We start from the raw sequence: 14,470 nt of genomic DNA, 5'->3' as shown, positions 1-14,470 counted from the left end.
AGAGACGGTAAATTCTTAAAGTATGATTAATTAATTTCAATTATTAAATGAACTTAGTAATGAGTGATATAGTAAGGTCATTGTATTTATGAGTGGGCGTATAAGCCAATACAGTAAAAATGGACAGCAGAAGTATTTGATTTCACCTTAATACTATTCTTCTTTCACCGTCTTAACTTCTCATAATATATATATAATAAGAATAAAGGCGAAAAAGATAATTCTTTTCTGATTAAGGCCTAAACTGAATCAAGTTACCGTTTTGATTTGTGGGGGCAAAGAAAGATGAGGAACAAACCAACGGCTGTCTTCATGGCTTTTGGAACTAAAGGCGATGTCTACCCTCTTGCTGTAAGTAACAATGCTATCATATTTATTATTGCAACTAGTTGGAATTTTATCCAAGATTTAATTATTTCACTTCAATCTTGAAATAATTTCTTGCCCCTGACCCAATGGGGCATCCACGAAGAAGTCTAAGGGCTTCAACATCGGCTACTATATATACATAAAAAAAAATACTTAATAATTTTAACACGGTATATGTAGTATTTTTTTTGGCGGACCCCCTTGCCCCCTTACTGGCTCCGTCCCTGCCCTGACGTTGTCCAAGAAGAATATTTTACTCCATTCAAAAGCTAACCTATGTATCTGTTTTGCTACCCATAGTGGCAAGAATTGTGACTTTTGAATTTTGAGAGAAAGATTACTAATTCTCATTCAATTGGATGCTGCTAAACTTTATTTTTGATATTCCAGCAACATTCTAGAAAACAATGAGCAAACCTATGAATTAGATGTGAGGAAACATAATTCTGTTGTCAGAACTTAACTTTATTTCAGATGTAATAGTGTATGTAATGTGGTTAGAAACAGAAGATCATGTGATCTACCATATACACATTCAGTATGCTGCATGGTTAACGACTTAACTGATTGTATTATTGGAAAAACAAAAAGTGTTTAGGCAACAAAAGAAAATGCTACAGAGATAGCAACTCATTTTGTATTTGAAATGAAAGAAACTAGAAAAGCAAAGCAAATTGGCCATATCTATGGTGTTTCCAGTGGAGATCTTCACCCTCAAAATGTCCACTAATAATGTCGAGAACTATGGGATACATTCAGAGCTATGTTTAACGGGAACCGGAACTATGCGAGTTCTCTGTGTAAATTGACAGGACGTAACTAATGAATTTCTAGTTCAACTGATTAGAAGTATAAGTGTACTCATAAGGTTTGCTTTTTGGACAATGTTTGTTTATCATATAGTAGAGAAGATGTGCAAAACCAGTTAGATATTAAATTGAGTTGAACTATGATCAAGTTCATGTAGTTTCTATTTCTGGATTTATGCTGTACTGGCTTCTATAGATACTGAAGCTGTAGGCACAAAGTTTTGGATTATCTTCTAGTGCTGAATTTCATGAGGGGCCTTGTATATTCCCTTCTCCATTCTCATTAGACGTTGGATTTAGTTAAAAATGTTTGCATGAAACATAAATTACCTATATAGAGGTTTTCTTTTCCTTGGTCCATGAACTGGATATATTTTTAATAAATGACTTGATGAACAGGCTGTTGCTGCAGCTTTTGCTTGTGATCAGGAGCAATATCAAGTTGTTTTTATAACTCATTCAGCTCATAAGGTTAGCAAAGCACAACAGTTCTCATCTATTTCTTGTTGCCACAAATTTAAGCGGAGAGTGCTTCTTGGCATGTTGTTTTTCTTCTTTGCATGTATTTGTGTTGAAATAATGTCGTCTCGGTTGATTTCAGCAAGCCCTGGAAAGAAACCCAGATAATTTAACCTTTAGGCTGGATATGGCAGCCAAATTCCTTTTTTCTTGTAGCATAATAAATATGTGAAATGTCAGAAAGTTGAGGCTGAATGCTTCAGAGTTTTCTTTTATTTCCTTTTTTTCCTGACAGAACTTGAGGGTGCACTTGAGAGCAAATAAAGTTATGGATATACCAGTTTCATCGCCACCTGTTGTTTCCCCTCTTGAACACCATGGTATGTCACTTTTTCCCAGTTTGATTATGTTTATTCTTGTCTTTACTTACTTTTTCCTTATCTATACTTTTTCCTTATCTAAAAATTATGTTTATTCATATCCTAATCTCCACGAGTCAAGTACTGCATGGTACTCAGCTTATGCCTTGGATACAAGTTCTATTCTCATTTTCAACAACAACTCTTATGCAAATATGACAACCAGTTTCAGTATGTTGACAAGTTCTTATAGCTACTTTTATGATCAGGTAAGACAGAGTTGTCCTTTTCTGTCCACAAAAGGGAAATTACCCAGAAGCATAGGTATGAATGTACTTCGATCATTGAGGATATCTTTGGAGATGGCTCAGTGGAGGGTGATGTTGTTGTTATTAATTTCTTTGCTCTGGTAAATTCTCTGGGCATTTAATTGTTCTTTATCCCTTTTAGTGTTTGTTTTAGGAGAGGAGATTTCCTTTCATCAAAATGAGCTTGGAGAGTCTATCCCCTTACAAGGGTAGACAGTTTGGGGGAGGTGGATGTGGAGGGGAGGGGGGAGGGTGTGAATTGCTTTCACTTGTATGTATGGTAGTAAAGTCATTGTCAATTAGATGAGTGCCTATGGCGTTAAAATAGTGAGAAGAAAAATAGAGCAGAGTGGAACAGATTTAAATGGTATATAATCTCAGTGAAATTTTGCAAAAATATCAGAACTGTGGATTAACTGTGAGAGTTTTGTGAGAATTCATATTGTGAAAGTCACACTGCTTTCTTTTTTCCCCTCTATTACTTGAGTTCCAGGAAGGTTGGAGTCTTGCAGAGCTTTTTCAGGTCCGTTGCGTTGTGGTTGCTCCTTATGTTGTTCCCTATAGGTAGCAAGAGAAACTTCCTTAATTTGCTTCTTTCCATAACAATCTTATTGTCTTCACCTCTTTTCTTCAAGTATGCATTACAAGTTACAACAATTTATGGCTCCTTCAACTTGTTCATTGGTATACCATGGACTTGCTCCATATGGCAATGAACTTGATGAATATCTCTCGATGAACTTCTTGTTCTGTACATACACTTATTTTCCTTCTAACTAGTAAGGTAGACCTGTTTAGGAATATCAGGAACTCCAAGCATTTTAACTCATGAATACCTTACTTATGTGTAAAATTTGCTCATCTTTCATCTGTTCATTCTAAAGCATCTTGGGCATTTGAAATTTCTGGATCCTTAGTTTGGGTACTAATGCAGAAGCTGTATTGCTTGTTTTTCTGACTTTTAGCTCGTCCTCTCATTCAATGTAGTGCTCCTTCATCATTTGAACGGCAATTTAGCAAAGAGAATCCAGATTTATATAACCATCTTCAGAACGCTCCTGCTGATAAGGTACTTGATGAATTCTGTAGCCACTTGGTATATGAAGATTTTTAGCAAGAAGAAAGGGCTTCTTGTATTTCTGAATGAATATACAATCCATAAGAATGGGTACTTATACATGAGTTCTAAGACTAAATAAGGAAAGACAATATTACACAATCAATTCCTAATCATTCACATCAATACAATATATTCCTAAAATTAAGCTATCAATCTTAATCATCAATATCAAATCAACATCTCAATCTTAGTCATTAATACCAAATCAACACTCCCCCTCAAGTTGGTGCAAAGATGTCGCACATGCCCAACTTGCAAACCAGTGTATGAAAAGTCCGTTTGTTGAGGCCTTTAGTAAACACATCAGCTAGTTGTTTTTCTGATGACACGTGGAATAAACTCAAGACACCACTTGTGACTTTTTCTTTGATGAAGTGTCGATCAATTTCAACGTGCTTTGTTCGGTCATGCTGGACTGGATTTCGAGCTATACTGATTGCAGCCTTGTTGTCACAATACAAGAAAAGTTTCTTTTTTTCAGACAATCTCAATTCTTCTAGTAACTTTTGTAACCACAAAAGTTCGCAAACACCCTGGGCCATAGCTCTATATTCTGCCTCCGCACTTGATCTAGCAACTACACTTTGCTTCTTGCTTCTCCAAGTGATCAAGTTTCCTCCTACGAGTGTACAGTAACCGGATGTAGACCTTCTGTCATCTAAAGACCCAGCCCAATCTGCATCGGTAAAGGCTTCTATTTGGAGGTGACCATGTATGGAGTAAAGTAGACCTTTTCCTGGAGCAGACTTCAGATACCGCAAGATGTGAAAGACAGCTTGCATATGAGGATCTCGAGGATCATGCATAAATTGACTCACTAGGCTGACTGAATAGGCTATGTCTGGTCTAGTGTGAGAGAGATAAATGAGTCTTCCAACTAGCCTCTGATATCTCTCTTTATCAACTGACTTTCCAACTCCGCTTTGTAGTTTGTGATTGCTTTCAATGGGTGATTCTACTGGTTTGCAACCGCTCTAGGAGATTGCTTCAATCCGTACAAGGCTTTCTTCAGTCTGCATACCTTTCCTTGACTTTGTTCAGTACCAAAACCAGGAGGAATCTCCATGTACACCTCTTCTTCTAAGTCTCCATGAAGAAATGCATTCTTCACATCAAACTGTTGCAAGTCCCAGTCAAGATTAGCTGCACAAGATAGAAGAATTCTAATAGTATTCATTTTTGCAACAGGAGCAAATGTCTCTTGATAATCCACTCCAAAAGTCTGAGTGAATCCTTTAGCCACCAATCTTGCTTTGAACCTTTCAATGGAACCATCAACTTTATGTTTTACAGTGAAGACCCATTTGCAACCAACCAACTTCTTGTCTGGTGGTGATGCGACAAGTTCCCAAGTCTCATTCTTTGATAAGGCCTTCATTTCTTCCATCATAGCTTGCTTCCACTTAGAATCTGCAAAAGCTTACCTCCAATTCTGGGGAATAGACACAGAGGAAATAGACAAGGAAAAGGCTCTATAGGAGGGCGATAAAGAATTATAGGAAACAAAGTTAGATAAAGGGTGTTGAGTGCAAGATCTGACTCCTTTCCTGTGAGTAATAGGCAAATCTAACTCATTAGGAAGTATAGATAATTCACCAGAAGAAGAAGGTTCGGCTTCGGCAGGTTGCATGATGGCTTCTTCTGCTCTATTTCTCCTTGAGTAAGTAATCAAATCAGGCCTATCCAAACGCCCAACAGTCTCCCCCTGAATTCTTTCACTTTCTTTTATGGCAGTAGTTTCAATAGTCTCCCCCTGAATTCTTTCTCCAATTTCACTTTCCCTTGTGGCAGTAGTTTCAACAATAGAACTAGGAAAAACCATCTCTTCTTCCTTATAATTCTCCCCCTGAAGAGGTGATGGTGTAATACTGAAATAGGGCTCAAATTCCCGAAAGGTAACATCCATACTGACAAAGAATCTCCTAGAAGGAGAGTGATAACATTTGTACGCTTTCTGTGTTGGAGAATACCCAATAAAAACACATTTAAGAGCTCTAGGTTCAAGTTTCCTAGAGTTCCTAGCGTGAACAAAGCAAACACACCCAAATATCTTTGGAGGAACATTATAGTCATTTTTACCCTTTAAAGCTTCTAAAGGACTCTGGAAATTAAGAGTTTTAAGTGGCATTCTATTGATAAGGTAGGCAGCTACTAGAATGGCATCCCCCCAGTAAGGCTTCGGCAGATTCATAGTAAACAAAAGGGATCTTGCTACTTCTAACAAATGCCTATTTTTTCTTTCAGCAACCCCATTTTGTGCACTAGTATAAGGACAACTAGTTTGATGCATTATCTCAAAAGACTCCAAGTAAGCTCCAAAAGTTTTATCCATGTATTCTGTGCCATTGTCAGTTCGAAATATCTTTATCTTAGCCTCAAACTGAGTACAAATCATCTTATGAAAACTTAAAACAGGAGAAAACTTCACTTTTGTCTTTTAACAGATATACCCATGTCATTCTAGTGCAACAATTGATAAAAGTAACAAACCATCGACTACCAGACAAAGAAAGTGTTTGAGTAGGACCCCAGACATCAGAATGAATAGTCGAAAAGGGAATTGTGCTTTTATTGTCACTTAGAGGATAAGAGTTTTTAGTGTGCTTGGCATATTCACATGCATCACAAGACAAAGATTCAAACTCAGTTCTAGAAAATAAACCAGGGTATAACTTTTTTAAAGCAAAAAAAGATGGGTGTCCCAACCGTCTATGCCACTGTATTATTTCTCGGTTGACATCCTTATTTCCTACAAAAAAGGCCTGACCAGAGTCTCGAGTTCCATCGATCAAATATAAGCCATCATGCAATCTACCACTGCCAATCTTCTTCCCTGTATGAAGGTCTTCAAAAACACAATAATCAGGAAAGAATTTGACACTACAGTTTAGTTCTTTGGTGATAGCGCTAACAGATAATAGGTTAATAGGAAAATCAGGCACATGAAGAATGGATGATAAGGTAATATCAGGAGTACAAAAGATTGAACCTGTTCCAGAGACAGGGGTTAGGGAGCCATTGGCTATTCTGACATAATCTCCTTTGGGACTAGGAGAGTAATTTTGAAGGCCTTTAGAAGAGCCTGTCATGTGTCTATTCGCACCAGAATCAATAATCCAACAATTAAGCTGAGCATTAAAAGCAATACCTGACTGCACATAATTGGGGCTAGCAACATTAGAAGAGCCAAGTTTGTTCAGAAGACGGCGAAGATATTGAACTTCATCTTGAGACAAAGTCTCTCCAGAAGTAGTGTCACCCATATTATCTGGATGGGAAGGGTTAGAATAGGCCTATGACCTGAGAATTGAAAAAAAAAATTCCAGAAAAAAATCGCCGGAAAGTTGGCTGCCACGCCGGAATCCTAATTCCGGTGATCGGAAAAAATCAAAACTGATAGGGATAGGCTCAGAATGTTCCAGGGACCCAACAGAGAAAAATAATCCAGAAACGAACTGAACGGGAGGAGTTTTTTGTGCGGACAGCCACAAAGAGAGAGAAAAACTTGACCTCTTTGATAAAACACGGAACCCTAGTGCTGCGAGGGAGAAAACTCACCTCAAAAAGGCAGCAATGGCTCTGATACCATGAAGATTTTTAGCAAGAAGAAAGGGCTTCTTGTATTTCTGAATGAATATACAATCCATAAGAATGGGTACTTATACATGAGTTCTAAGACTAAATAAGGAAAGACAATATTACACAATCAATTCCTAATCATTCACATCAATACAATATATTCCTAAAATTAAGCTATCAATCTTAATCATCAATATCAAATCAACATCTCAATCTTAGTCATTAATACCAAATCAACAGTATATTAGTTTACTTTCTCTGGGAAAATCAGTTCCAATTTTCATTTAAAATGTACAGGTGAGTTAATACATGGACTTATCGCTGTGATTCTAGTTCAATCTCCCTACTACATTTCATATCTTGTGCCCATGGTAGAAGCTTCTGCAGTTATATACTAATACCGGCTGATTGGTCTTTAACTTTGTTTCAACCCTGTAAGGTTGTTAATGTTATAGTAGTCCTTCCCTGCATTTTAGTCTTATTTACTTTGACTAAAGACAACCTCTCTACCTCCCAAGGTGTAGGGGTAAGGTCTGCGTACACTTACACTCCCCGGACCCCACTTTATGGGATTTTACTGGGTATGTTGTTGTTACTTTGACTAAAGACAGCAATTGTATGAGTCGTGGCTTTTGCATACTTGTTGATAGTAGGTTTGCTGGAATGATGTCATCCATTGGATGTGGCCACTTTTCACTGAGGACTGGGGCTCGTGGAGAAGTCTGGACCTGAAGCTGAGTGCCCTTCCTTTTACGGTGTGTCCTTTACTCCAGCCAATGACAATTTTCCAAAATTTCCCCTTTGAAGTTTGAGGTGGGAATTCACTCAGTTTAGATTTTCGGCTTTAAGGGACAAACCGATCACTGAACCACATGGTTCAATTTTTTGGTTTATTTAGTGAAACAGGGATCAGGTATTTCGGTTTTTTTGGTAACTGAAAACTGTATGGAACCTAGATTTTGCAAAATAAAAACCAGTAGCCAATTCATATTACCATAAACTGAATTGTTTGGGGTCACTGGTGTTGTGGTTAAAGGCGAGTAGTGCTCCCTCCCCTATTGAATCCAGAGGCGGATCCAAGATTTAAATTTTATGGATTCAATCTATAGATTTTTAGCATTGAACCCATTATATTTTTAAAGTTAAGGGTTCATATCCACTATTTATTGCAATTTTAATAATTTTTTACACATAAATTTAGGCTCCGCGTCCAAAGTTTGGGGTTCAGTTGAACCCCAACCTTATAGGCTGCATACGCCTCTGATTGAATCTCTGTTAATTTTGTTGCTTCCTTTCATTTGGATGCAGGACCCTGTAACAGGTCTTCCGACGTTTCATGAGAGGCTTCCGTCTCCTCTACTATTGTAAGATAATTGTACCAGCTAAAAAACATCTATAGAACGATGGACCACTATAGAGTTCTAGAAGATAAGAGTAGGATAAATCTTAATGGTGTAGAAAAGAATTAATTTGGGCCTTTACTAGCTTTTCCAAAATTTATTTAGAAAGTGCTTTCAGATTGTGGCTTTCTGGTAATCTTGAGAAGTCCATAGAAAGCTTAACTGAGATTTGGTGTTCCGTTAACCATTTTGCCTTCTACACAGAGGAACAAGGAAAAATTGTGTAAAGATGTATTTTTTCAAAGTATTTCCAAATCGAACGAGTTGGTATTTTATCTTGACCTATAGGTTATTGGCATCTTGGTGTATATGGTTCCATGTGTCTATCTATTGTAACAGGATAACTGTTATTGCACTTTCTGACATATTGTGGCTTGATCACAGGTATGGATTTAGCAGAGAAGTTGTTGAATGCCCTGGTATGGCTTATGATGAGATATTTATAGAGATCTCTTCTTAGTTCCATGTAGAAATTTCCCTGGCACGAGAATAAAATGTCAAAATTTAATTGCCCGAGCCACTGGGCTACTAAAATTGGATCCCGTTTAATTGTTCAAGTCATGTGACATTTATTTTAATATTGCTTGAAACTTTTCAAGAATCAAAACTTGGCCCAAGAGACACATTTTTCTTCGAAAACTATTAGCAAGTGAGCTTTAAGGGCCTGTTTTGGTTTGTGATTTTCACCTTCTTTAATTACTTTTTCTGATCAAATTATTTTTATTAATCAGAATCGATTTTATCACTTTTTTTCCTACTCACTTATACTTTCATAAAGGTGGTTAATATGAAATAAATTCTATAATAGTCATTGGTTTGAAAATATTTGGAAGTTGTCTCTTAATACAAACTGACTTGGTCCTGCATATATAACTTTAAATGAAGTTTTACAAGTTGCATTCTTCTGGTAATTTACATATACATTTCCCCCATTTGGTGATATTTCACCTTCTGTAACATGACTACTTAAATCTGTAGAGCTGCATGATTACAATAATATTCTGATTAAAATAGCGGTGATGGAATTGCAATAATGGTGTTGTAAGGAATCAAGTTGATGGGTTCTTAGAATATATGTCTGTGCCTTTTTTTCCTCTTCTGAGTTGTAAAATTCCAATCGTACACATTAGTTGAAAGCCACTTTGCTTTTTCTATTTTAGGGTAAATCCAGCTATATTACAAATTCAGCTAGTCTATTGAGTTTAAGGCTACAAGAATTCCGAACTTTGGCTTTGTAAGATAACCAAACTATATTCTTTGTAAAATTACGAAAAGAAAAAATTTGGTCAGCTGCCTGCTTTAGATTGTTTTGTCAATGCAAAAAGTGATAATTGACGAAGCCTTATTGGTAAAGCTATTATTCTGTTGCTATTAAGCTGATCAGTGAAAACCTTCAATATATTAGGTTATTGGCCATCAAAAGTGAGGATTTGTGGCTTTTGGTTTCCTCCTTGGGAATGGCAGTTTTCATGCAATGACTGTGCAGAAATCTCTGCATCGGTTTCTTCAGGGAATTCAAATAAACAAAACAAATTGTGTTCTACCCACCTCAGCTTGCAGTTTTTCATTGAAGTTCCTGCTAGAGAGCTGCCTGTTTTCATAGGTCTGAGTTCCATTGGAAGGTGAAGCCCCATTTTGATGATTTTGTTTTCATGCAAAGCTCTGTTATTAATGCACTGCAATAGTGCAAGCCAACTGCGGTGTTTATAAAGCAATACTGGAAGAGTGAAAAGGAGTGATGCACAGTTGGACATGCAGGAGGAGGAGGAGAAGCAGGACATGAGATGTTGTGCCACTGACACTCATGTGGGTACTATGGAGGAAAAAGAATAAGAGAACTTTTGAAAAGGAAGAACATGGCTTTGTAAAGCTTAGAGCTTGTCTTTTATTTTTGCTTTAACGCGTAGAGCACCTACAAAGTTCCCATAACCATAGGTGTTATGTCTTTCGTAGATTTTGTTTAGGCTTTCTACTTTTTGGTATACCTCTTGTAAACTAGGTTTTCCCCCCATAACATTAATAGAACATGGCTTTGTAAAGCTTAGAGCTTGTCTTTTATTTTTGCTTTAACGCGTAGAGCACCTACAAAGTTCCCATAACCATAGGTGTTATGTCTTTCGTAGATTTTGTTTAGGCTTTCTACTTTTTGGTATACCTCTTGTAAACTAGGTTTTCCCCCCATAACATTAATAGAACATTATAACAAAATCTCACAATCTAGATAATGTTGTTACTAAGTTTTGCAACTTGATTCGTGAAATTTTAATTTCATTCCTTCATTTTATGTTTCTAACATGTATACTTTCTGAAGGACAGACTTTAGTTGCATTTTGTTTAATTACTCTTTGTGCTATTGTTGAACACCTTCTTATCATGAACTTGTCTCTGGTTTGTTCTGCAGCATGGGTTTCTTGAAGAACCCTCGTGCATTCCTTCAGGTGCTTGGAACTGCATTAAACATATCAGGTAGCAGATTTATTTTGTTCTCAGCTGGCTATGAGCCTTTAGAAGCTGCAATTTACTCTTATGCCAAGGAAGCATCCTCTTGTACGGAACAAACACAACGGAGTAATGAAGGAATTTCTCTTTTTGGAGGCCGACTCTTTTGTTTCTCTGGGTAAGTTCTTTATATTGGACCCACTTGAGTCTTTAAAAATTCTGATAGAGGGAATGTTAAGTCTGCAGTTATGCTTTGGACCACTTGAGTCTTTAAAAATTCTGATAGAGGGAATGTTAAGTCTGCAGTTATGCTTTGGATTATGTTTTTGCTCAAAAAGATGCAGAACGGACCACCGTGTTCCATTTTCTTATAACAAATGGTTTTAGGTTATTTGCAATATGTAATCTTTAATTTCCATGTTTAAGATTCAAACTAACAGTTAGGAAGCTATTAGAAACATCATATACTGTTGTTCCTGTCATTGAGATCTGCTTGTTTTTCCACAGTTCCGTCCCATACAACTGGCTGTTTCCAAGGTGTGCTGCTGCAATTCATCACGGTGGAAGGTTGGATGTCTTCCATTTTTCTTTCTACTTTCCTCTCTTCCTCACTATGTGTGAGGGGTTATGCTGTTAACCATTGTGCACCTTTTCTTGTCATTAATGCATTTGCTGCCCTTTGGGTCTCGATATCACCAGTGGATCCACTGCTGCTGCTTTACAGGCTGGAGTTCCTCAGGTTTGTTTCATCATTGAGTTTCTGCAACTTATGTCAACCCCTTACTAGTTCTGGAACCAATGTTGTGTTTTTGGACAGAAAGACTTGTATGGTTTTTAATTTATGTGATGGGCAGGGTTTAAGTGAGGTACTGATTAAATTGAAAACTTGAAAGCAATTCATTGTCTGAAAATCTTGGCATATGTAGGAAGAATCTTGATTCCTTTTTTTCTTTATAAGGTTTAGATCTGCGGAATCTTCATTTGACTACCATCTTATTTATAATTTTAGTAGCAAGTCTTTCTTGCTAGAGTGAAAATATGAGAGAGATCCCATCGGAGAAGTTATTGTAGCTCGGATCTGTGATTGACTTTCAGTGAGGAATTAGATTTCATCTAGCACAGAAGATTGCATCATTGCTTTTTAGTAAAATTGTCATGTGTTGCTAAAATAGATTCATATGCCTGTTGAAGATGTAGAGAACATGTTGCTAGAGAACATAAATTATTGAATATTGGAATGAGACTGATCTAAATGAAGCGAAATGGATAGTGAAGATTTATGTAGCAATCTGAATGAGTTTGGGATTGAGGCGTAGTTGTTGTTGCTGTAATATATTGATTACTGAGAAAAGGACGCTTAGAAAGATTAACACTGTCTAAGTTGAATTTGGTACCATCATGTATATTCGTTCACTTAACGTATAATTGCATTACCAGTTGGATCTATATTTTGAAATGTCATGCAATGTTTCGATTGATGTGGTGAAATCTGGTTGATTTCGATGTTAAGATTTTAGTTCTGTGAAGGTAAAAGGTCGGAAATTGGTGCAAATTCTCCTACATGATGTCTGCTGTACATAACGGCAGGTTATATGCCCGTTTATGCTGGATCAATTCTACTGGGCTGAGAGGATGTATTGGCTTGGTGTTGCCCCTGAGCCATTGAGAAGAGAACACTTGGTGCCAGATAAAGACGAGGATTTCTACATCAAGGAAGCTGCAAACATGCTTGTGAGAGCCTTGGGCTATGCGCAGTCTTCTGAAGTCAAAACCCGTGCTTTGCAGATATCTAATAAATTGTCCAATGAGGTAAGATCAATTCCCTATGACGAATAAATGGAAGTTCTTTATATTGCTACATTATAATGGTTTGCATGCTGCTGCTGCCTGTCAACGTGCCCAGAGCAGATGTGATCTACTATTATATAAGTATTTATATTCTTGAATTTTCTTGCGCATGTATAAAAGTGAATCGAGTCGAAAGTAGTGAGTTCAGTTAAACCCGCTCTATATCTACCACTCGCTGCTGCTACTACTAATATTGTTAGAGCTACATTATAGTATTATTTGCATTCTAGCTGCTACCACTGTTAAGAAGAGCAATAGGTAGTGTTTTCTACTTCAGTTTAACAGTGAGATTGAAGTGCGAGATTGCTAATATCGTACTTGGTTTTGGAAAATATCCAGGATGGAGTATCGGAAGCAGTTCGTCTCATTAAGGAAGAGCTAAGAAGTTGTCGATGATACTGGTACTAATATTTTTTTTCTTGTTCTTTTGGATATAGGATGATAGCAGTACTGGATTTTTTCTTCCTTTGTAGCAATTTAACAACATTTTATCAGTTATCATCAAGGTTTTCTCTTTCTGTCATACTTTTGTAGACACCCCTTTTTAAAAAAAAAATGATTTTTTTTATTTTTTATTAGGGAGAATTTCAGTAATGTACAATTTAGCACACAAAATTATATATGTGTAGCCATATTTTTAAATTACAAACCTATGATCCAACAAATTATGGCCGCAGCTTGTATATACAGCATTATACAACAATGTACAACTTTATACAGCTACTGCAGACAATGTATAAACCTTGTATAAAATTGTATAATAACGTATAAGTGTCACGTCCCAAAATACCCGCTAGACGTGATTGGCACCCAGTAAACACCACCCGCCAGGCGAACCATATATCATACTCTTAATCATTTACAAAAGCAACTAAAAGAAAATAAGTGCAGGTCCAACAACGTTATTAATGATAAAAAAAATGCGAAATAGTCGCCAACCAAATCCATAATCGATTTATGAAAATCAACTAACGCTAAGATAAAAAAGAATCTCTAGCTCACATATCACGCTAAGACCATGGAGCATCTAACAGAGTTACATGAGTTTGAGTGTCGGGCATGTAAACCCAAAATAAAAGAAATAACTAGAAATAAACTAGATAAAGCTGAAATGACTGCCTTCACGAACAATGCGGTGGCTCACCTCAGCAACAGAATCCACTCACGAAGTCTTCAATTACCAGTCTCGTTCTCAACGACAGTATCTGCATGGACATGCAGGTAAGGAGTGAGTTATACATAGATATAACCTAGTAAGATCCTCGACCCGCCACTTCGAATACCCCTGGAACAAGTGTTAGAAAATACAAACACACAACAAGCACAAAAATATTATGCACATGAATATATCATTATATAATAGCAACCAAGGTCCAAACCACTGTTTATCAAATATATTATATATCTCAACACAATTTACACTACGAACTGTCATAAGTGGCAGTTAAAGCATTAATCAACATCATGAATCCACGACAACATACACAATGTGCCAAATATGTCAGGAAGCATATACAATGCTAAGGGAAACATACACAATGCCCCAATATAATCAAGAAGCATACACAATGCTAAGGGAAGCATACACAATGCCTCAATATCATGGCTCACAGCTATATCACATCACAAAACAATTTATAAAGAGAGTTTTGGATTATTTGAAAATAAAGTATATGCGGCTGGCCTTAAGGACCACCAATTCTGCCAAGCACACGCTCGCCCCGACACATGGACCAGGCAGACAAAACATATTTTTAAAACGGGTTTTGAAAAGCAAGTA

At 36.9% G+C, this 14,470-nt stretch overlaps 1 protein-coding gene across 2 annotated transcripts; it reads left to right on the top strand.

Moving 5' to 3' along the window:
- Nucleotides 1-123: 123 nt before the first annotated feature.
- On the top strand, nt 124-13,213 carry LOC132598724 (sterol 3-beta-glucosyltransferase UGT80B1). Of its 2 annotated transcripts, XM_060311758.1 has the most exons (15): nt 131-351; nt 1,578-1,649; nt 1,933-2,017; nt 2,266-2,405; nt 2,798-2,868; nt 3,292-3,373; nt 7,657-7,758; nt 8,312-8,367; nt 8,788-8,822; nt 9,809-10,025; nt 10,805-11,020; nt 11,350-11,409; nt 11,542-11,581; nt 12,430-12,651; nt 13,030-13,213. In XM_060311758.1, the coding sequence occupies exons 1-15, from the start codon at nt 286-288 to the stop codon at nt 13,084-13,086; spliced, it is 1,521 nt and encodes a 506-aa protein (XP_060167741.1). In that variant the 5' UTR covers nt 131-285; the 3' UTR covers nt 13,087-13,213. The 2 variants fall into 2 exon arrangements, with proteins under 2 accessions (XP_060167742.1, XP_060167741.1); XM_060311759.1 differs by lacking the exon at nt 13,030-13,213 and having other exon boundaries at nt 124-351; nt 12,370-12,505.
- The last annotated feature ends 1,257 nt before the right edge of the window (nt 13,214-14,470 follow it).

The sequence above is a fragment of the Lycium barbarum genome, chromosome 6 (genome assembly GCF_019175385.1).
Source record: "Lycium barbarum isolate Lr01 chromosome 6, ASM1917538v2, whole genome shotgun sequence".
Classification (NCBI taxonomy): domain Eukaryota; kingdom Viridiplantae; phylum Streptophyta; class Magnoliopsida; order Solanales; family Solanaceae; genus Lycium; species Lycium barbarum.
Note: the sequence above shows the minus strand (reverse complement) of the source record. Positions and strands in the feature narration are given on the sequence as shown.

Excerpts from the sequence above, each read along its gene's own strand:
- LOC132598724 (XM_060311758.1), top strand. The coding sequence starts at position 286 with ATGAGGAACAAACCAACGGCTGTCTTCATGGCTTTTGGAACTAAAGGC. Across the intron at positions 7,759-8,311 it reads TGAGTGCCCTTCCTTTTACG|GACCCTGTAACAGGTCTTCC; the intron begins GTGTGTCCTTTA and ends ATTTGGATGCAG. Across the intron at positions 12,652-13,029 it reads CTAATAAATTGTCCAATGAG|GATGGAGTATCGGAAGCAGT; the intron begins GTAAGATCAATT and ends GAAAATATCCAG.